This window comes from Lepisosteus oculatus, chromosome 5 (genome assembly GCF_040954835.1).
Source record: "Lepisosteus oculatus isolate fLepOcu1 chromosome 5, fLepOcu1.hap2, whole genome shotgun sequence".
NCBI lineage: Eukaryota > Metazoa > Chordata > Actinopteri > Semionotiformes > Lepisosteidae > Lepisosteus > Lepisosteus oculatus.
In genome coordinates this window covers 54624333-54646040 of record NC_090700.1, presented here as the reverse complement: position 1 = coordinate 54646040, position 21708 = coordinate 54624333, and the positions used below count along the sequence as shown (strand labels likewise).

General features: G+C 41.9%; 1 protein-coding gene across 1 annotated transcript; it reads right to left on the bottom strand.

Moving 5' to 3' along the window:
- Nucleotides 1-1864: 1864 nt before the first annotated feature.
- On the bottom strand, nt 1865-20791 carry LOC102691273 (aminopeptidase Ey). Its single transcript, XM_006628999.3, has 20 exons — nt 19938-20791; nt 18546-18688; nt 17737-17873; nt 16684-16810; nt 16036-16190; nt 15816-15929; nt 14874-15017; nt 13744-13809; nt 13147-13212; nt 12435-12604; nt 11844-11920; nt 11109-11242; nt 9296-9351; nt 8241-8388; nt 7709-7800; nt 6384-6494; nt 5440-5607; nt 4842-4982; nt 4395-4476; nt 1865-3251 (listed from the first exon to the last, which is right to left on the bottom strand). Exons 1-20 carry the CDS (start codon nt 20612-20614, stop codon nt 3099-3101), a joined length of 2961 nt encoding a protein of 986 aa, XP_006629062.2. The 5' UTR covers nt 20615-20791; the 3' UTR covers nt 1865-3098.
- Between the last annotated feature and the right edge of the window lie 917 nt (nt 20792-21708).

The following is a 21708-nucleotide window of genomic DNA, read 5'->3' as shown; positions in this document are numbered from 1 at the left end:
GGTTGGATGAGAGAAGCCAGTGTAGAAGTGCTTGCATTTCGGCAACAGGTACAGTTATTTTAAAGTTAAGTTGTCGAGCATTCACCCATTCAAGGGTGAGACTTCTCAGGAAAACCATTTTACTGCCATTAGTGGTGCTGGTAGACTCCCCTCTGGAACAGACTATCCAAGCCAAAGCGCATGGATAGGAACACAGAGCTATAGGAGGTGCTCACCTTCAGATAAGCTGTTAAAATGAGGTCTTGGCTACATGGTCATTAACAATCCTATGCTAAGTCCTAAATTCTCTATTACTTGGGATCCTTTGGAATGAAAAGCCCTGTATAAATGCAAATAATTATTATTAAGCTAGTAATTATCTCTTTGAGGACTGAACGGTATTCAGTTTACTTCCAAATAATCTCAATTAGTGCATTTAACACATGACCTGCTTAATTGATTATAATAAATAAATCTTTACATCTTTATATATCTACCAACATTAAATAATGACATAAAATAATGATTCAATGGTTAAATCTATGACTTTCTAGAGAAGAGGACTTAGAGTTCGGGACCCCTGGTTCAATACAATACAATACAGCAATTTTCTCTGTTGACAACAGTGGGTATTTTTTCTCATCTATGTTGTTTTTATTGAAAGCCAACTTCAAGCGACTTTGGGTTGTTGATAGAGAATCGGGTAGATATAGCGCTCTCAGCAGTGTGACATCCAAGGCAACGTGTATCCGCTCTGGGTAGGTTACATCTCAGAGATGACACGGCTTTGTTTTGTTGCTTCAATTCTGTTTATGTTAACAGCTTGCAGTATATCTGATCAAAACTGGGAAGGCTTCTGTGAACCTTACACCAATGGAGCACACAACCTCCATTTCTGGCGTGAGACTGGAACGGTCTACTCCAGAGGTGAGGCTACCCCTGAGGTGACAGTCACCCTGCTGCCCCAGTAAATGCCCTACATACACAGACATGAAACCAGGCCAGTGAAATGTCACACTCTCTGGCCTGGGAAAGAGCTTCCTCTGAAACGCCTTCCCTTGCAGCTGCTCTCCCGCACTTTGATGTCTGAAGGTGGCCTGTAAAAGTGTGATTTCACACCGCAGGCCCTGGCGGAAATGTTTTAGATTGGACAGTCTTATTACTCAGCATGTGGCCCCAAATTTGAGCGAGAACCCTGTGCATTGATTTAATACATTTAAGATTGAAATCCCATATTCCAAGGCAAAGTAAGATCATGAATACACTGCAAATGCTTTACATGTACATATTGAAGTGACGAATCCTATTGAATTTATTATATTTTTTAAATCCTATTAGAATTTCACAGGCAAAATCCAGTTTTCATTGCAACATGAAGAGGGGAACTTTGCCATGCCATTGAAACTGCACGTATGCAGCGGGGAATATTCGTGGGTTGAATTCCTGGGGTGATACCTGCATGGAGTCTGTATGTTCTTCCTGCGTTCACATGGGTTTCTTCCACAGTCTTACAAGTTAATTGGCTTCTGGGAAAACTGGCCCTGGTGTGAGTGTGCGAGTCTGTGTCTGTGTGTGCCCTGTGATGGACTGGTGTCCCAGCCAAGGTGTACCCTGCCTTGTGCCCATTGTTTGCTGGGACTGGCACCAGCTCCCTCATGACCCTGTACTGGATAAAGCTGTTAGAAAATGGATGAAACAGAACACTTCATCTTTATCTTGCAATCAAGTTTAACAACTGTGAACTTGCATTCCATCTTTTATGGACTGAAATCAGATAACGCTTATGGGAGAGTATATAAAACATTTTATGACTTGGTCATTTAGTGCTTTTAGCCCAGGAATTGAACTATAGCAGACACTTACAAAACATCTAAAAGCAACAATATCATTTTAAAAATTGGAAAGATTTATTTTTACAGTTTAGTTTTATTTTGGTCGTGCTTAGCCGGCCTGTTATTTTTTAACAAGATTGTTTCAAGCAGCTAACATTTTAATTCTTTGTTTTTCAACTCACACCCAGGAGTGCACAAGAAAACATATCCTCTCAAAAAATTCAATGCCAGGGAAATAGCAGGAGAATTTCAAAATTGATTCATATACAGACACATTTCATAGTTCTCCATAGAAGATGTCCAAACACAAAAATAAATGGAAGGAGTCTTCCCAAATATAGTGCCCGTCTGGGAAGTATTGAATGTAGTTCCAGTAAAACTTGTATGTCTGAACATAACAATCATTTTTTGTTTAATATCTCTAAGAAGAACTGTGTATTACTGAAGTCAAGATGCTCAACACCAGCAGACTGAAAATGATTGGATATGCATAATTGAATTTAATTTAACAAATTGCGGTAGGATTTAACAAATTTAACAAATTTAACAAATTGCGGTAGGAGTCACTCAGCACAAATCCTTATCTTTCACATCAATGTACAGTATCTTGAAGTAATTATTTAAAGATTAATACAAAAATAAATCTAGAGTTCAGTTTGCCAGCTATAAAACTTCTACCTTGAGAAAAATAATATTTTGGAGTTTAGTGCCCTTTTAACTGAACTTCTGGGTTCAGTGCAAGATGTATTCACATAACTTCTGGTTAACAATTAAGAAGTATTTAAAAACAATCTTCACATTAAGGTAGAGAAATACATTCCAATAAGCAGGTGTTTCTTCAGATATGTACAATTATTAACACAGTGTACAAGGTGGTTCAGCAAAGAGGGAGTGAAGGGAGTGAAATTATAGGTTATGTAATGGGTGGGGTTGTCAGCCATTGCGATGGATGAGATGATTGGGAAATTGGAATTGTTTCTTCTCGCCTAGATTATGAAAGACAGGGTTTATACAGGGGCTGTGTTTCTGAAGTTGGGGTTGAGTCTCTTGACTTTGGTGTGGCTTTCAGAGGGAGTAATTTGAGACGGTCTTTGGCTGGAGTTAGTTTCTCCCAGTCTCCAGGCAACAGTGGTGCAACTGGGCTTTTAAGCACAGCCAAGCAGGGTAATGAAGAAAACCACCCCTTCCGCACAGTGCTTTAAACTGCCGAAACCTCTTGCAAACCAGGCCAGTTTGTTCCCGTTTCCCATGGACGCCCTTCCTCACTGTTCTCCGGGAATCAGGCGCTCACGCAGATGCTTCGGTGAACCACTTCAGCACCGCGTCTTTGTTTTCTTTCACCCACTTGATGTTGGCGCGGGTTCTCTCTTTCGCCTGCTCCAGGGCCCGAGTGCCTGAGCCGAAGCCCACGTCCGCATTGTCCTTCTGGAACTGCTCCAGCTGTGGAGTGACACAGGCGGGTCAGACAGCGGGGGCAGAGCCTTCTGCTCCTGCCACGGCGCATAGGCCACGAGCCCCACGCCCCACGCCCCACCACCGCTGCCAAACCCCCTTCCTTCTGCTCTTCCCATGGGCAGCGCGTACAAAATCAAACTATTTAGACCAGAAAGTCTTTCCAAACCCAGGAACAATTTCAAATGCGGGAAACATAATTGATGACTGACTTACTGTGTCATAAATCAAATATTAACATCAACCACTCTCTTCTCTTTATTGTGTTAATATCCTCTGCTGCTCGTTTGCTTAATCGTCTCATAGTGTTGCCTTGAGTGACATCACTTTCAGCAGGAGCACACAACACCCACATCCTTCCTACCAAAGAATTGCTCTTTCTCTCACTGTACACAGCACACAAGACCTGTGTCCGTACTGTGTGCCTCCAGGCCTGCTTAGCACCCTATGTTTCGGCTCCATCTCACTGTAACCCTTAGCAGGAAATACAGCCTTAACGAACCTAAGATGAAACCCACACAAATTTCGCCTCTAGGAAATGTTGCATTGCATTATTAGTTTCAAAATCATTTTGGGGATGGAATGAGCATGCAAAAATTAATAATAAGTTATTTCCTGCAGTAAATGAATAGGTTTTTGTGTGCAGAGTTCCTTCTCACTCAGCTTCCTAGGCTTATGCTTATGTAAGAATGTAATAAATGTGTTATCTGGGCCAAATGGCCTCCTAATGTTTGTAACATTTCCCATGTTCTTTAGAGTCTGCTGCTCCTGACTTCACTGACGTGTCCCAGTGAAAAGGTCTGGAACATAGTTTTCTAGAGGAAGGAGGCTGGAAGAATCGAAGAACAAATTCCTGACACAAGCCCTTTTCAAAGACCTTGGGCTGAGAGTGACATGAGGGTCCCGAGAGCCCCAGCCATGTGAGACAGGTAAGCTTGACCAAACTTGTGAAGTGTTGTTGCAGCACTAATCCTGCTCAGTGCGAGAGGAACTGCACCGTCTGTGCTTGGCTGAGGGGCCGATGTTGAGAAGCAGCCAGTTTGGGGGTTATGACCGAACCTGAATGCTCTAAGTCAGAATCCTCACTATAAGAATGGTAATTGTGCATGGGACGATTTTGAAAGTGCTTACCTGTCTGAGCTCAAACTCTGTTGAAAACCTCTTAGTCACCCCACTTATGAGGTTTGAGAACGAGAATGATCCACCTCCATACCTGTGAAAGGGGCAAAGCACAGCTGTCACCTTAAATGCTCTTCTAGCACAGTTCAATCTCTACAGGGTGTGTAAGGGCCAAACTGCTGTCTGTGACTGAGAACTGTGACAACTGTACATGTGCAAAATGGCAGAAAGAGAGGCTGTAAGATAGTTCTGTCTTCTGTAGCATTGTGATTGAAGAAAGAGGTCATTAATATTCACACACACATAAGTCACTGCAACTGCTCTTAGATAGCAGTGATACCTGTCTAGTATACAGCTCTGCTTGTAGAGAAAGCATGGCTTTTAGGAAAAATCAGGTCACAGGTCAAATCTACACTTAGAGGGAAGACGTGCAGAAATTCACAAGGAGGTCTAACTTACTGGGTGAATATGAATGACCAATGTGCTCTGATAAAGTCCCAGGCCAAAGACTGACCCACCACGTTGTTGGCAACATAGACAATGGTAGAAGTGGCATCCTGCTTTCTGATTTTCTGGGAGTCCAAGGTGTATTCCAGATACCTACATCAAACCAAGGGAAACCAAGAAAAATGAATCTGGCATTCAGGAGTCAAAGAGTCAAAGGGCACACACAAACAAGAGATACTGCTGCTGGCGGAGACACCTCAGACACAGGGACAAAAGAGCAAAAGGTGAAAAACTAACAAGGATTCATTCAGAAATGATCAATCAAAATCATGATGTTGCCTTGGTAACGGTGTCAGAGAAGTCATTGAGCAAGAAGAAAAGCGTTTCCTCTGAGGTTTGATATTTGTTTCCCACTTTAAGAATAACACTGAAAAAAATTAAGGCAAAAATCTAAAAACATGCAACTGTAAAATATGCAGAATGTATTTGTGACTGGGAAAGGGGATTGTGTTTGTGCACAGGAGCAGTGTATAAACTTGTCCTGCACCATTGCAATTACAGCCCACACCTTGTCTGGTTCAGCTGGGTGTTCAAGAGGATGCTGCCTCACCTGTTCAACAGCCAGGGCTGCTTACTGCAAGCCAGCGCCGCCCGCAGCTTGTCCGTTTCTGTAGCAATGGTGGAACTAGTGAACATCCTCCAGCCAAAGTTCCATTCCTCAGTCCCTCCAGTGGCTATGGCGCTGCAGTACACCGATGTCCTTAGATTTGGGTGGATCCTGATGAAAATAGTGTCATAGTTCAGAACACGGACCTCATATTTTAAAAAACAGAAAAGGCCTATTCCACCAAATTCAGTGCACCTGAGATCCCTCACATTTGTGACTGTGACAAACTCCGCTTGTGCATATCTTGACTTTCTTGGGGCCATGCATGGGAAACCATTGTCTTTTGTCTCCTTTCTTTTTCTGCCTCTCAAGTATTGCACACGTCCAAAGGCTTGCTTTGGGTAGCTCTTACTTGAGAAGCACAAACAGAAGACCAAAAACAAATACATTAAATTTGGTATTGGGGTACAAATAATTCAAGGGATTCAGTCATACTAATTTTTAAAGCTTATCCTGTACAGAATGGAGATTAAGATGGAACGGCACAAGCATTGAAAGCCATGATAAATTTGACAAAGTCTACCCTCTGGATTATTCAATGGTCAGCAATGAAACACAAAACCCCAAGAGCACATGTGGAAATTGTGAGGAGCCATATCTTTACACAAAAGGTGGTGTGTGTGTGTAACACGCTACCCTTCTATGTTACTGCAGCTGATCATGGGTTCTTTTAGGAATCGTAAGGATGAGATATTTAGATGAACCAACATTTAAATAAGCAAGACGGGTGAAATGACCCCCTCTTGTTTATAAATATGCTGGTATTAGATATAGAGCTAGCATCATTTCTAAGGAAATAAAATCCTGGTTGTGACTCAAGTCTTTCCACTCGATCCTGCGATGTGCTGAGAAGTGAGATCTAGAACTAGGTGAGGGCAGTAACTCACGGGTTGACTTGAGGGTTGGCCATCCACTCCCCATACAATTTGGTTGCCAGCTCCTGACACTCCTTGTGCCCATTGCTGCATGCAACTTTGATGGCATTCACCTGGTTGTACCTTGGACAAAGAAAAGAACTAGTGATGACAAACGGATACAGTAAAAGACTGTAAAGGGAAATTATTCAAATATTAGTAGGGCTTCATTTACAATATTGTTTACAATTTTGGTTGCCACATTACAAAATGATATTGCTACCCTAAATTTGGTCCAAACAAGAGCAGTGAGGTTTGTGGAACTCTGGTACAAGCTACCCAGACGTTGGTGTAGTGAAACCTTGTGTTACCTTAAACATAAGAATTGTTACTACTGAGAAGCCATCTGGTAGTTAGTAAATTATTGATCCAAGAATCTCATCCAGTTTTTAATGGAAGAAAAACAGGGTATCTGTTTCAACAACTTGGCTTGGAAAATTAGCAAGATCCTTGAAAAGTAACTACAGCCAACCAGTGCTTGACAGAGTCCTTATGTTCTTAGACCTCAATAACATGGAGTATCAGTACAAAGACAGCTTGAAGGGTAAAGGTGTGTTTTCAGTCCTAAGGAGCAGATCAGACTAATAAGGAACAAATAAAGGTTTATTCCATGCTGAAAAGAGAAGAAAAGAAACACAACGTTTCGGCTGTGGAGTCTTCTTTGGGTGGAGCCTTCTTCTTCACACCTGAAGAAGGCTCCACAGCCAAAACGTTTTCTCTCTTCTCTTTTCAGCATGGAATAAACCTATTGCTTGTTGCTTTGCAGCCTACGCATGCTGACACAGCTACCCAGCTACCTAGATCAGACTAATGTCAAATAACTTAAACTAGAAGAATGGGAGAACACATCATTCAATGAGGAAAGATATATAGGTGGATAATGTTTATTTCAAGGCTCATTGAGTTGAACAAAGGAAAACTGGCAGTCTTCTTTTGGTGCCACTTATTATTAAATTAAATCTTTTTGTCTCTCATCTCTAGAAAACATCTAATACCAGAAAATGAATAGCAGTCATGCTGAAAAGGACATCATTAACAGCAAATTACTATTTGTAATGTGAGACATATTTAACTCCTTATCTTCTTAAAATACCCACTATTTTCATAGAACCATGGTGATTTTCCAGTTACTGCTACCAGTTACAGATTTTTTTTTTAATTTGCCATTAAATAGGTTAGTGTTTTCATGTACCTGCACTTTTAATCACTTCCTTGAAAGAACCGAATCAATACAGAATCCGGCATCAGCTTGTGTGTGTGATCTACAAAGCTGACCATGGAACTACAGAAATACTTACTGTTCAGTGTGTCCTTCAGGGATGACTGTCCAATTGAAAGTGATATTTTCAAAGTATTTAAATAGCGGGGAAACTTGTTTTTTGAGGTAGGCCTACAAAGCAGAAATAAAGACAACAACTGAAAACGTATTCTTCCTATTATCACTTCTACTAGTAACAATAGTAGGGATACAACCAATAGCTGTGGTAAACGCAATAACACCAGCAGTAGTGGCTTCTACAGTTATCACGGTAATAATAGGGGTAATAACAGGCAGTAATTATTGGAGTAGTGATAAATGTATTATCAGTTGTATTTCAATCCAAACACTGCTGAAATACCTCTGTAAGTACATAAGATCCTTATTTTGGAAACTGGTGAAACAGAGTGTAAAGAGAACAACATTATTGAAATAGTATGAGAACAAGAAAGTGCAACATGTTACTGCTCCAATCAGCATCAACATACTGATCCTGGAAGGTCGGGAAGCTCCTCGGGTCCAGGACCTTAGTGTGGGCTTTACAAACTGCAATTCCAGCCACTGGTACTAACCTGCATTGGTCCGTTCACCTCGGTGCGGTCGAACATGAGGAAGAAGTAACCCAGGTTATCGATGGCCGACTGCCAGGGCATGTACTCTGTCTCGTTGGAGAGATATTTGGTTGTACTCAACGCTGACACTGTGGATCTAATTTTTGCCCTTTTAATAAAAATGAAAAATTAAAAAAGTGATTTGTGAGCATTTGGGTGCCAGTTAATAAGTTACTAGAGATCCACACACCCAATGGCAAAAAAAACTGGATCTCAAAGGTACTAAGCTGAAATTAGTCCCCCAAAACTCTGAAAACGGTCTATCTTGGGCCTCCTGAGTTTCTCAGGTGATAAAGACCGAGCTCTACGATCGCAGATTCGAGTCTGGGTTATGTCCCTAACCACTGTGAACAGAATTCCCGGGCTCTCTGGGCGCTCTGTCACAATTGCAGGCTCCCGGGCTCTCCGGGTGCTCTGTCACACCTGCAGGCTTCCTGGCTCTCTGGGCACTCTGTCACACCTGTAGGTTCCCGGGCTCTTGCTGGACTCATAGCTGCGAGCCCAGTATTGAAAGAGACACAAATGAATTTTCCGAATTGTGTGCGTGTAACAAAATGTTTTAAACTGATTTTTTTTTAAATCTCATTCATTTACACTGGAGTGGGCGGTTTGCTCATAGTGGAAAATAAGGGCTTATCTCTAACATGAGACCTCTGAATAACACTGGTCAGCCTCTGTCCTGGTCATGGAATAACCCTTCAACTTCTGATTCTATGGCTACCAGCCAAGCCCCAAATTAATTGAGCTCTGAGTAATCTTCTTAGACTTTTTTAACTGCTTTAAGATGAATCTACAGGAAAAGCTCAAGGGGAGCAGGGATGAATTATCTGTGAAAAAGAATCTGGCTTCCTGCAGTGGGATACCATTAGCTACAGATATACTACAAACCCATTCAAATTAAATTGAGCACAGTCCTTATCACTGTGTACTGGCTGATAAAGATAAGATGAGCAAGCTCGAACACATTAGAATGACTCTTCTCAGGAATGTCTGTGTTTCAAAGCCACTATACTCACCTTGCCAGATTAAATGCATCATCCACCAGTTGAGCTCTGTTAATAACTGGGATGTTCTACAAATAAAAAAAAAGTTTTAATGGTTTAAAAGTTACAGTATAAATAAGAAGTCATACATCCAATACAGTAATTCATTAGCATCCACCAAGTGTATAGATCTGTGCCCACTCTCAGCAGCTTGAGGGCACAGGCTGACATCTGTTGTGAGTTCATGTCTCCAGCATGTCTGTTTCAAGAATACCATGCTGTAGCAGTCCTTAATCTGTCAGAACGAGGACTGACTTGAACAAGCCTGAAGCAAACACCTAGGTCAACAACCCCAGCCTTAAGACCTCATTACATCAGGCAGTGTCCTGGCATCTTTTAACCCTTGTGACAGTATCCTGGTAAGACTACCTCGTTTAACACCTCCAGCAGCCTCTTGTTACTGTTCTACTGGCCTCCTGGCAATGTGCTGGTCAGAGCAGATCCTACTCCTAACAACGAGGGCTGAGCAATATCCAATCAGAGAACTGAAGTGTGTCACATGACTCTGAGCCCAACAGCAAGAGCGTCACTACAGAAACTACTGTCACCTGGACTCAAGATAAAAAGTACTGCACTGCAAGGTTAGCAGTCACATAAACTTTTACTGACATGGTAGTGAATTATAGTGGCGATATTGAATGGGAAATGTTAAAAAAAGAGGAATCCATCTGACTCATATACAGTATTTTATATGCACCCACCTAGCTTAGCTATAAATGGCAACTGCTTGACTTGCTAAGGTGAAGAGTAAAGAGAAAAAGACAATCCCTCTGGTGCATTGGTTTTGTATATTCTCATGAGAGACAGTTCTCAAAATTGCTTAGATTAAAGCCAATTTGTACTGAATGCGAGTTGCTTGGTGTAACTGGTGAAATCCCCCACAATGATGTCATAGGCAACAGATTGCTACAGTTTATGCTGCCAGCACACTGACTTGTATAACAAGGCTCCTGAGAACACTACTGTGGGATTTTGAGTGACCAGCAATAAGAACGTTGGTTTAACAACACATGCAAAGGACAGCAGCTCCTACAGCAAGGGTGGGCAATTCCAGTTCTAGTGTACACACTAGTGTGTCTGCAGGCTTTTTTTCCTGCTCAACTCTATCAGTTGAGAACTTAATTATTGCAAAGGAACAAGTAATGGGTTTATTCCATGCTGAAAAGAGAAGAAAGAAAACACAACGTTTCGGCCATGGAGCCTTATTCAGGTGTGAGAAGGCTCCATGGCTGAAATGTTGTGTTTTCTTTCTTCTCTTTTCAGCATGGAATAAACATATTACTTGTTCTTTTGCAGCCTACGCATGCTGACGCAGCTCCCCACCTGAACTACTTCAACTTAATTACTGGCCAAGATTTGGCTTAAACAGACCAATTTCACATCCTCTTCCAGCTCTTTAGGTGCTGCTGCTTTGAAAGTACCTAAAACACCTGCAGTGCCCCCAGCCCTCCAGGACCAGGACTGTCCATCACTGACCTACAGCACAGTGTCTCCAGCCACCACGTGGCGGCACTCATTTGAAACAGTGACACCTAGTGGCCCATGATCGCCACTCCAGCTACAAGATGATCTGTCTTGCGGAGTATCTAAGACCCAAGGAGGGATCACACAGCTAAGCCATCAAGGCCAGGCAACCACTTCAACAAGGTGCTTTTGAACAACTCAGAACTGGTTGTAGGACGTCCACTTCTGCTAAACTCCTGCACAGTCTCCAAGGACTACACACACCTGGGCACAGGTGCGTCGTCTGCGTGGCACAGATTTTAACCAGAACACCAGGATTTACCTCATGATTAACTTCCAGCTGCCTGAGGAGTTTGTTCCAGTTGTTCTCATCATAGTTCACCCTGAAGTATCCAGTTACATTGATGTTGGCAAGCAACCAGTCTGTGTTGCTCATTATCATGTTTTGATTGGTGTCTGTGTGGACAGAAGTCAATGAAGAGACAAAGAAAAATCTGAATATCCACTCCGCTCCCTCTGCCTCCACTCTGTAAACACCAGATCACTGTGGGTAAGGCGGTCAGGCGCTTAAGTCTGCTGTCATTTTCTCACATTATTTTTTTTATTGCTCTTCACAAATATTTCCCTGCTTTGGGGCACAGCAAGGAAAGACAAAATTTTTGCCTATTAATATCAGAACTGTATGATCCCAATGAAACCTTCCTCTTTTCCACAGAAAAACAAAAACTGCACCCCACCCACTTTCTGCAGAACTGTCCCTGTATTAAATAATAAAATGTGCCAATCTGGGGGCATTTATTAGCAATATGTTATGATACCACTACATAAAATATTTTTGGAATATTTGATTTAGTCTTTTCCTACCTTTGTAGCCATTGTACAGTCACAGTATGGTACTTAAGAGCGTGTATTGTTGGAGCAGAGATCAAGTCACTTTTATCACAACAAAATTCAACAGCCCCTTCTGCTGAGGACATTTTCCTACAAATCACCATAGCAGGTGTCAGTCACCTTATCATTTACCTGCTATCAACAACATGCATGTGGGACTCCTTACTTGAGGAATTGAGCAGCCAGTATCTAGTCTGTATTTCTCCACTCTTCATCCAGCTCATAGGGATGTACCATATGTAACTGGGAACACAAATGAGTTTCCAATTAAAACACAATTGAACACCACTGCATGCAGTCCCTGCCTAGCTCACCTTCAGATATATGAATACTTTTGATACTTCTCGATATAACAGTAATGACACATTGTGGTATTTTTCATAGGGACTGATGTAAGCCTTTTCTTCATCATACTATGGAAGATTGTGCCAATTTGATTAGTGCTGCCTGATTAATCACGGAGGGATGGATAAGATCAGACTAGGATACAGACAGAGGAAAAGCGATCTAGGAGAGGTGGGTGGGTAATGTTTGATCAGAGCCACATTCCAGTTCAAAAACTAGTAAAAGAATTTCAATGGAACCCAGAGCGTAGAAGCCTACATTTCTATCAGCCCTACACTAAAATGGTGCCTAAATACCACTCAGACATTTGTCATTTGTTTTAAATTCCCCAGCCTTAGCACTGACAGCCTCATAGTTTTAAGAAAACCCACATGCACACTCCCACCTGTCCAAGTTTCCTCAGCTAGCTTACTTGTATATTGATGTTCTGTTGACAACTGAGTCAGGGTCCAGAAGGAAGTGTTTCTGGGATATCTGTCCAGATGTGGTATCAATGGTAACAACTGGGAAGCCCATCTGAAGAACCCAGCGGTTCATGATTTGTTCTACAGTAGCTGGCAATGAAGATTTGTTGTCCACGGCCTTGCAAATGACAAGACAGTGTTTCACTTTCTTTACAGAAACCGGTCCATTAATCTCCTTGGCTGTTATAACATGTGATCTTTTAAATGGAGCATTTCCCACTCATAGTTTAGGTTGAAACCAGTTTATAACAATCATAAAAGAAACAATTCCTTAATTACAGTCATGCACATACAGAATGTCAACATTGCATTTTAATATATACACCACAGGATGAACATTGGATTGAATGTTTATTTACTATAGTTTATCAATAAACATTTAGAATGATTTTTCCTGCTCTGAGTGCAGACATCGAAATCTGCACATTCAAAGTTTTCCACAAAAAACTACAAATATATTAAATTCTCTGGCATTCAAAAATATCACTAGACTCATTGTGCTTGTTTGCCCCTCCCCAGGACTGAAATGATCAAAATGTACTTTAAGTTCTTGGAAAGACCTTGCACATACAGTGTGTACACTGTACTATGAAGTACTCAACTGTATAGTGACAAAATAAGCCAACACAATCATTTTGCGGAACTGAAAAACTAACTTACTGTTTCCAAGTGATCCCAGAGGTCTGTATATACTGTGTTATTAAATGAAAAATGAGTCAGGTATGCCTGCAAAGAAAAGGTTGTTTATTTCACAGCAGTGGAGTAGTTTAGAGAAGTGGCTTATTTCATGAAATTACATCATAAAAATATGTTTATTACATCATTCAGGACACAATACAGGGCTAAAAAGGGGAGTGTAGTGTAACTCTAAAACTAGTTACTACAGCTTCACTGTAGAAGAGGACAGCTCATTCACTGGCCTTGTGATCAAGTCTAGATGGCAGACTTTGTCTTCAATTATTTAATTGGCATTTTACATTATTAAAAAAAAATATCTGTAACAGAGCAGATCACAGAAAGGTCCACATGTTCTGTGCAGGAAAAATATGTGTGGTAGCTCGTGCCGTGTCTTAATGACCAAATATTTGCTAGTGTACTGTAATGCTCTAGCTAATCCCTACAGATCAAGTGTGATCTTTGATGTCTTTTATGTGTTAATGAAAAGACTGCTTCCAATTTACAGTGTAATAGGAAGCAATACATTAACCGATACATATAGTATAAGTATTTGTGAGGCATGACTGTGCTCAGACTCACGTTAATCCCTTTGACAAACACGCCTTCTGTCAGGAAATCGGACAGCATCCGCAGCACTGAAGCCCCCTGTAGGGAAGAACGAGAGCAAAGCATTAAATCCAGCAGTATTCCTAGCAAGTGGGAGCCCATGTTAGTCCCAATGCCCTGAGCACAGCTACAGTATGTCATTGTGGAACACATCACATTTTCTTTCACGGCACTTTGTGATGGAGGAAGACAGAAAATAAGCACAAAGCAACATTGCTTCCAAATCTGAAAGTCTGTGAATTTCCACTTGTTTCAACCACTGTAGGCATCTTTAGAGCTCAGACTAAAGTCCACACACTGAGTCCAGGATGCAACAGCCAGTAAATTAGAGTTAGGTAGGGAATCCTCTGTGTATTCTGCGACATCTCAGGCTCTTATGAATCGGCAGTGAGGTGAAAGAGAGCTGCATCACTATCCCGAAAGCCCAAGGTACAAGGTAGCTTGAACAGGAACAAGTTAAAATAAAAGGGACACAACATTGCAGTTGTGGAGCCTTCTTCAGGTGTCACATCTGAAGAAGGCTCCACTCCACGGCCGAAATGATGTGTCTCTTTTCTTTCTAGCATGGAAAAAACATTCACTTGTTCCTTTGTAGCCTATGCATGCTGACACAGCTGCCTACTTGAACGTCTACGAATACAAAAGGACAGTTAAGAGACAACAAATAACCCATCAAGGCAGCATGTCTTTGGAGCACTTGGAGAAAACCCAGGGTGACAAACTCCCCACGGAAGTTGACCTAGTCCAAACTCGAACCCGGGGTCCAAGGGTTGGAAGGTCACAGGTTTTAGTCACCACACTGCCCCACAGGCTGTTGCTCCCCCAGTGGATACTCATTCTCCTGTGGGGGGGTGTGGGGCTCACAGAAGGAAAAGTGGTGGATGGCTCCAGAGTACATTTCAAGAGAAACCCTGCAAACCTGCCATTCTTCCCTTTGTACCTCAGATGATGGGAAGAGCAGATTAACTCTACTCTTACTACAGGAATCACCTGTCACTGCCTGGCTCCCCGCCTCCTCCTACACAAACTGCGAGTCTCAACATGCTTGGCTTCATCTGCTGGCTCTGTGTTCAGAGCATGCTGCTGCAGGAGGACTGCTGTACCTTGCTGTAAGAGATGGAATCGAAAAGCTCGCTGATTTGCGCCGGCGTTTGGATCTCGTCTTCCGTTGAGGAGAGAGGGTGAGAGGAAGCCAGAGCGTCCACCGCAAACACCCTGTGCACATCGTTCAGGACAATCAGGTCTTTCTGTGAAGGACAGACACAGGGACAGTCACACATGCTGGGCGTTTTCACCTAGAGCACACAGCGATCTGTTTGATTCATATTGTACCAAAACTCTACATCCATAAAAACGATCTGAAAGAAAGTTCATGTAACAGAGTCCTAGATATTACTACAAATTAAACAGAGGTATAATCAATCAGCCATTGATGAAGCACAGACCGATCAACAGTATAAAAATGTTATCTCCTATTGGCAATTTCAGATTAATTGCAGAAAGTGAAAGCATTTTGAAAATGTTTCATGTGACAAACACTTTTTTTCTCTTTTTCAATATAGTCTTCTATTTTGCTCGTTCACACCACCTCCAGAAATATCAATTGTTCTGAGCTGTGAATCAATTTTGTATACATTGATGAGAATCACAAAAGGTTGATCAGAAATTCTTATTTGATAAATCGTGTCATTATAAAAACAGCAGAATCTCACTGTATGTCAAAATACAGTATATACTGAAAAGAGAGAAAGTGTCAAACTATTCACTGTGTCACAATCTTTAAGTCAGTTTTGAAAAGGCAAGAGTAGCTGAAATCATCTTTAAAAAAATCCATAGCTATATTCAGAACCTTCTGCTGCAAAGACACATTTGCTCCAGATTCTCTCAAAGTAAATATAATGGTTTCATGCAACTCAAACTTGGTTTACCCCCAAGCCTAACTTGGCCTGAGTGCAACCTGGAAATCATAAAAAGTGGAGCAAATATGGGATTGAAGCAAAAAGATCTGAAGTTCCTCTTGTTGATCTGCACATTCCTATACATACAATATTCCAGTCAGGCTCAGCAAAATCTGCTCCCAGATATTCCACATAGGAGGCAAAGCCTTCGTTCAGCCAGAGGTCGTTCCACCACTTCAGGGTGACCAGGTTTCCAAACCACTGCAAGGACACAAACCCACAGGTGAACGAAAGAAGGGAGAGATAGGACTGAGAAACACAATAAACAGAAGGAAACAGAAACATGCTGTAGTTCTCCTTGTGTTACCATGTGTGCCAGTTCATGGGCAATGACAGTCGCGACTCTCTCTTTGTTCCCATTGGAGGAGAAAGAATCATCATACAAAAGTGCGGTTTCTCTGTAGGTTATCAGGCCCCAGTTTTCCATCGCTCCAGCATTGAAGTCGGGAAGAGCTATCTGGTCTGGAGGAGAAAGGGAGTTCAGCAATGAACACTTTGCAGATGATCATCCCACCCAGGACGCAATAACTACATTAATACCCGTCGCAAAGCCTTTAAAAAAGCAATCCGAAATAGAAACAGTGCAAAAGCTTTTGATTTACTTTTGCTTTGTCGTCCTTTATGACAAAGATGATGTGATGTTAATGATCCACTGCATTAAGTGAGAGGAGTTCAAATTAACCCAACACTAGCTTATCAGTTTTTAAAAGTAGACACATAAGTTGAAATAAAGTATATCTGCCAAGCTTAATAAAAAAATCAAATGATTAAAGCAGTTAAGCAGCACATCGCATGATCTTGTTACATTCGTTTAGTGAGTTTTAATTGTGTCTATGTTAAATGTTCCAAGCACCCAAAAACTAAGAAAATCAGCCTTTTCATCTCTCTTTGGCAACACTCCACAACTTTCACAACACAATTCAAGTGGGACCTTTTCAAATGTATATAGACTAACCTGATTTTGGTAGGGGGTATGTTACATTGTAATATGTTTCAAAGAAGTTCAGAATTGGGCCTGTCACATTCAAGGCATAGTCTCCTTGTTTGTCTTCAATAGCTTTCTTGCGAGCCCAGATTCGAACCTGAGAAGGAAAAAAGCACATTGTCAATAGAGTTCCTGCTACTTGACAAACTTGTTCCCAAGCTACTTTCCAAACTAAAGTCTGAAATTAAGATGAGATTTCCAGAAGTGGTGTAAAGAGGAAAGGATTTCCTTAGGAAAATGAAACATAATTGCAACATCTGTCTTTATTAATGGACACCAACCATATCCACACAGAAAGAAATAGCTTTCATAAACACAGTTTAGATGTCTGTACAACTGTAAGGTACAATATGCTGAAATAAATTCAATTGGGTGTACTGAGATTCAACTGAAAATACAAAATACTGCTTAAGCCTTGTGATGGTATAACAGGTTCAGACCAGACAGCAGCACATGATTCGACTAAGTTACCCAGAAGGATGTGGGGAGCTGCTGCCTTCAGTCACCTGACCAGTTGCTGAAAGACAATTGGTCATGTGACAGTTTAAAAAGCAGGAAGCAGAGGCTGACAAACTGAATTATCTTGACAGGCCAAATAAGAACATAAGAAAGGTTACAAAATGAGAGAAAGCCATTTGGCCCATCTAACCCATTTGGTAGTTAGTAACTGATCATTTCAAGGATCACATCCAGATGCTTCCTGAAAGAAGAGGAGATATCAGCTCCCACAATATGACTGGATAGCTTATTCAGACTCCTAAATTTCCCCCCTCTCATTGGTGACCTTTCCTGTATTCTCAAAGATGGATCACTGTGGGTCTAATACTGTAACATACAGTAAACACACCTTTAGTGATTGTGTGTTATACTTTGTAAACTGATTTTTGGTTTTAAGGCATACATTCAAATATATGCACATTTACACTAGGCTTCCAGGATATGTCTCTTTCTCCTGCTTTTCCATGTGAAGATCAGAGGGTTAAAAAAAAAAAGAAATGTTATGTATTATTAATCATATATTACCAAAACATCCTGGATTGTGTTATTAATCTGTCCAAAGTCACTGACTATGAAGGCCAAAAGGTATGTTGACATTTTCTCTGTGGTTTTAAACTTAGTGACGGTTACAGACACACTATCGACGACATCATCCTTCACCTCTGAAAACACAAGAAACAGTAGAGAGTGACACAGCATCTTTGTAAACTTTGGACAAATACAAGACTTTTTGATTTGTTATTCTCTGGAATTTGGACATGCCGGCTGACTGAACGTGCAGGGCTTGAGTCTACCGGCAGCCACTCACAATAACTTCTGTCAGGCCCAGGTCAAAAGCTCAGAGCTCGATCCTGGGCTGTGACTGCGGTCCCCAGACAGTGGAGTGTGACCAGCTCGGCACCGCTGAAGGCTGGGAGGGATTCGCTGGACGGGGGCTCCCTGGGATCACAGCTACACCAGCACGGTGACCCCTCTGACCTCCAGGGTGCTTCATGCACACAGTGCTATCGTGGGGGGGGGGGGGGGGACACTCCCCTCCAGGCAGCACTAATCTGCCGCTACAGGGCCATGTGACAAGATGTGTGGCTGGAAGGTGGGCAAATCGGAGGAGTCCGCCTACACTTCACAATCTCCCCGGTGCGGTCACAGGGTTCGGCGCTATGAGCAGACACGTTCAAATAACACACAGCTGGCGATTCTGAGTAACAGCAATCATCCCAGGCTCCTATTTAAACTAAGTGGGCATTCATCCAGCTGTGTACAGGTCGTAAAAAGTAATTGTTGATTCTAAGTCAACAAAGGCCTGCTTTATGAGGCCCATGCAGCACACTCACCATAGTCCAAACTATTGGACAGAGCCACAGTACCGCGGTCGTGAATCACTGTGATGTTGAAGGTGGCTTTCATGGCAGGCTCATCAAAGCAGGGGAAGGCTTTTCTAGCGTCTGCTGCCTGCATTTGAGTAGTGGCGACCACTCTAAGAAAAGAAAAAAAACAACAATTTTCATTGTGGTGTATTCAATTTATAGTTCTTTTTTTTTAATTCTGAGGTGGTGGGCACACATCTGATGTTAATTATAGACTATTTAACCGATTTTATTGTGATTAACCATGGTTAGCTGAGGTGACTATAAGGATAAAGACTTAACATGAAATTTAACCACAGTCTCAGCTAATGCTACCAAAGGCCTTTAATGCTCCCGCTTAAATTTGGGCAGTTTAGACAACTAAGATGATGCTTGTTTGAAATCGGGGAAAAGAATGAGGGTAACAATTGAGCTTAGATGCTTAAAATTCTATTAATATCTTTTTACATTACCCGTGACAGATTAACAGAATGTCAGCAGGGTGTGATGAACCTAGTAGGACTATTAATGAGTAGTTGAATGGTTACTAATAAAAGGTTAGATTACACATAAGCAGTGCCTTAACTCTAAAAAAGTGCTGACCTTTTTGATTTGTAGGTGTTTAATACCCGATGAATCTGGCGGACAGTAAAATAAGATATGCCTTTTGCTGCCTGTAGCTATGTCAGACAGGAAAAAGCAAATTGGATCTGTTAAGAAGTCTTTCAGATGGGGAAGCACATACAATATGTGCTGGCAACCAACACCTTACTTTCAGGTTATTTTGACTGCTTTTCCACTGAACTGCATGATACTGATTCACTCAGCAGAGAAATCCCGACCTTCTCCCCATTGCATTAACAATCCTTCAGAAAGTCCCAACAGAAGCATTCTGATGAGTCTTGATAATATGTGGGACAAAAGAAATGCTTTCTAGGAAAAAAGTGCCCACTACCTATTGCTCTGCAGCAAAACCATTTGTGACTTTAAATGAAACACAACATTTGGATCAGAATACAAACACGAGACATTTACGCTATGCTGCTATCTTTAAGAGTGTGCAAATAGACTGTGAGGGAGCTGTTCTTCAGCATCTATCCCCACAAGTGGTCATGTTCTGTAACCAAATGGCCAATTCATCTTTTCTGCACTCCAGGGCTCCACATAAAACCGTTAACCTAATCTGTGAATCGATCTGTGAGCATGTGTCTCCCAGAGAAGCTGCAAGCTCGATTTGCTTAGTATTAGATCTACTAGAGTTTAGACTGCAATTAAAATCTGTAAAAAAAAAATGTTAGGTATACAAAGTGGAAGTGTCGTTCTCATGCAAAACAAAGCTTTAAAAACATGTCCTAATGAATACAAAAAACGTTCGCTTACTTCTGAGTTCCATCCTCCTCCGTATATACGCTGCGGTAGAAGCCTGCTAAGTCATCTGCCAGCTCGCCTTGAAAATCAGTGATGAGTTTGTATGACTTCCCAGCTTCAAGGCTGTTTTGGAGCTGAACCACGAGATACTGGGTCTTCACCTCCAGCCAGGTGTGTTGCAGTGGTGGTGCATTTGAGCCACCGTTGCCTTCCAGCTTTGCATGAAACCCGTTCGATAAGGTCAGGTTGAGCTTGTTGCTGTGAATGAGAATCAGGTCTGTAGCCTTGAGACACTTGAAGATGACAGAGGAGCTCCCTGTGAAGATGTACATGCCATTCGTGTCAGGCTTGAGTCGAGGCCAGATGGTCAAATCATAGTGCACGGGAGCCAGGGTGTCAGGCAGCCGGTATCTGTTCCACGGGTTCTGGGGTTGGGCAGTGGTTGTTGGCGTAGCGGTGGTAGTCACTGCTGGCTTAGTGGTGGTAGTCACTGCTGGCTTAGTGGTGGTAGTCACTGTTGCCTTAGCGGTGGTTGTGGTGACACTGTCAGTGGGCCTGGCACTCTCCACATTCTTGGCTTTCTCCTGAGAGTAGACTACAGACAGGGCGATGATGGTGGCCACAGCCCCGGCACCAATCACAATCCCAGCGATGCCCAGGGTCTTGCTGATGTAGTAGCCTTTACCCATGGCTGACGGCTTGCAGGAAGCAGGGGCAGAAGAGAGAGGATCTGGATTCTGCTGGGCTTTTTATTTTGATGGCGTGTCAATGTTTCTGTGTAGACCGGCCTTCCTTCAGGATTAATGGGTGACCTATTAACAGAGCAGTAGGGCTGGTGGAGAGAGAAGTTCCAACGTTCATGCGGATCCTAAAGGGTCATTGGCCCTCCAAGACCAGCTTGCCTGTGACTCTTTCTCGGACAGCCCTTTGAGTGACTCTCCCAGGAGGCAAAAAAAAATACCAGATGAAATTTAAATTCTTCTTTTTCTGACAGTTCGACTTCTAATGAAACATTTGAGCCTGATATTTCTCAAAGTCACTGGGAGTAACGGCTTTTTTTCCCTTGCACATGACTTTGGAAATTTATAAACAGACTTTAATTCTGAGGCAGAAAAAGTGAAAGCAGTAGTCAGCTGGAGAGAAAAAAAAAGCCTAGAGATAATTAATTAATAATTGTGTTCAATAGAAAGCATTTGGAATATAGTCGGGAAAAATATTAGAATTCACACTTAGCCAGAGAGGTAATTCTGCTCCCACAGGGGGCGCCGTATCCGTAGGTTTTCGAGGTCTCTTCAACGCACCACCACCTGGAAGAGTTGGGAGAAGCTGTTAAAAAATAAGTACTATTAGGTCAACAATGAACTGATTGAGCTAAGTTGGAATGAAAACCTGCAGACACACTGGCCCTCCAAGACTGGCCACCCCTACCTGTAGCAGAGAAACTGCTAAGATGTTCTAAACAAAAAACACACAATGTCCTAACGCATATTCAAAAATCCCTTTACAAAGCCGCAACACTACAGCCACCCGGGCTATCAAATTCATGCACATTCATGCATAAATGCACTGCAGAATTAAATATATCTTTATTCGCTGCTATCAAGTTAATTTTACTCCACAATCATACATGAAAGAATGAAAAGTTTATGGAAACTCTACATTACCCTCATGTAGACAGTGAGAGAAGCAATAAAAAAGAACATTGAAATTTTTGGATATATTTTTACAAGTGCAGCATTTACATGAAGTCATGCTAAAGTCGAGTTAAGATTTTGCAATACAT

Coding starts and splice junctions, on each gene's coding strand:
- LOC102691273 (XM_006628999.3), bottom strand. CDS start 20,614: ATGGGTAAAGGCTACTACATCAGCAAGACCCTGGGCATCGCTGGGATT. Junction 18,689..19,937: donor GAGGAGGATGGAACTCAGAA/GTAAGCGAACGT, acceptor TTCTTTTCTTAG/AGTGGTCGCCACTACTCAAA. Junction 15,930..16,035: donor CCCATGAACTGGCACACATG/GTAACACAAGGA, acceptor GTGTCCTTGCAG/TGGTTTGGAAACCTGGTCAC.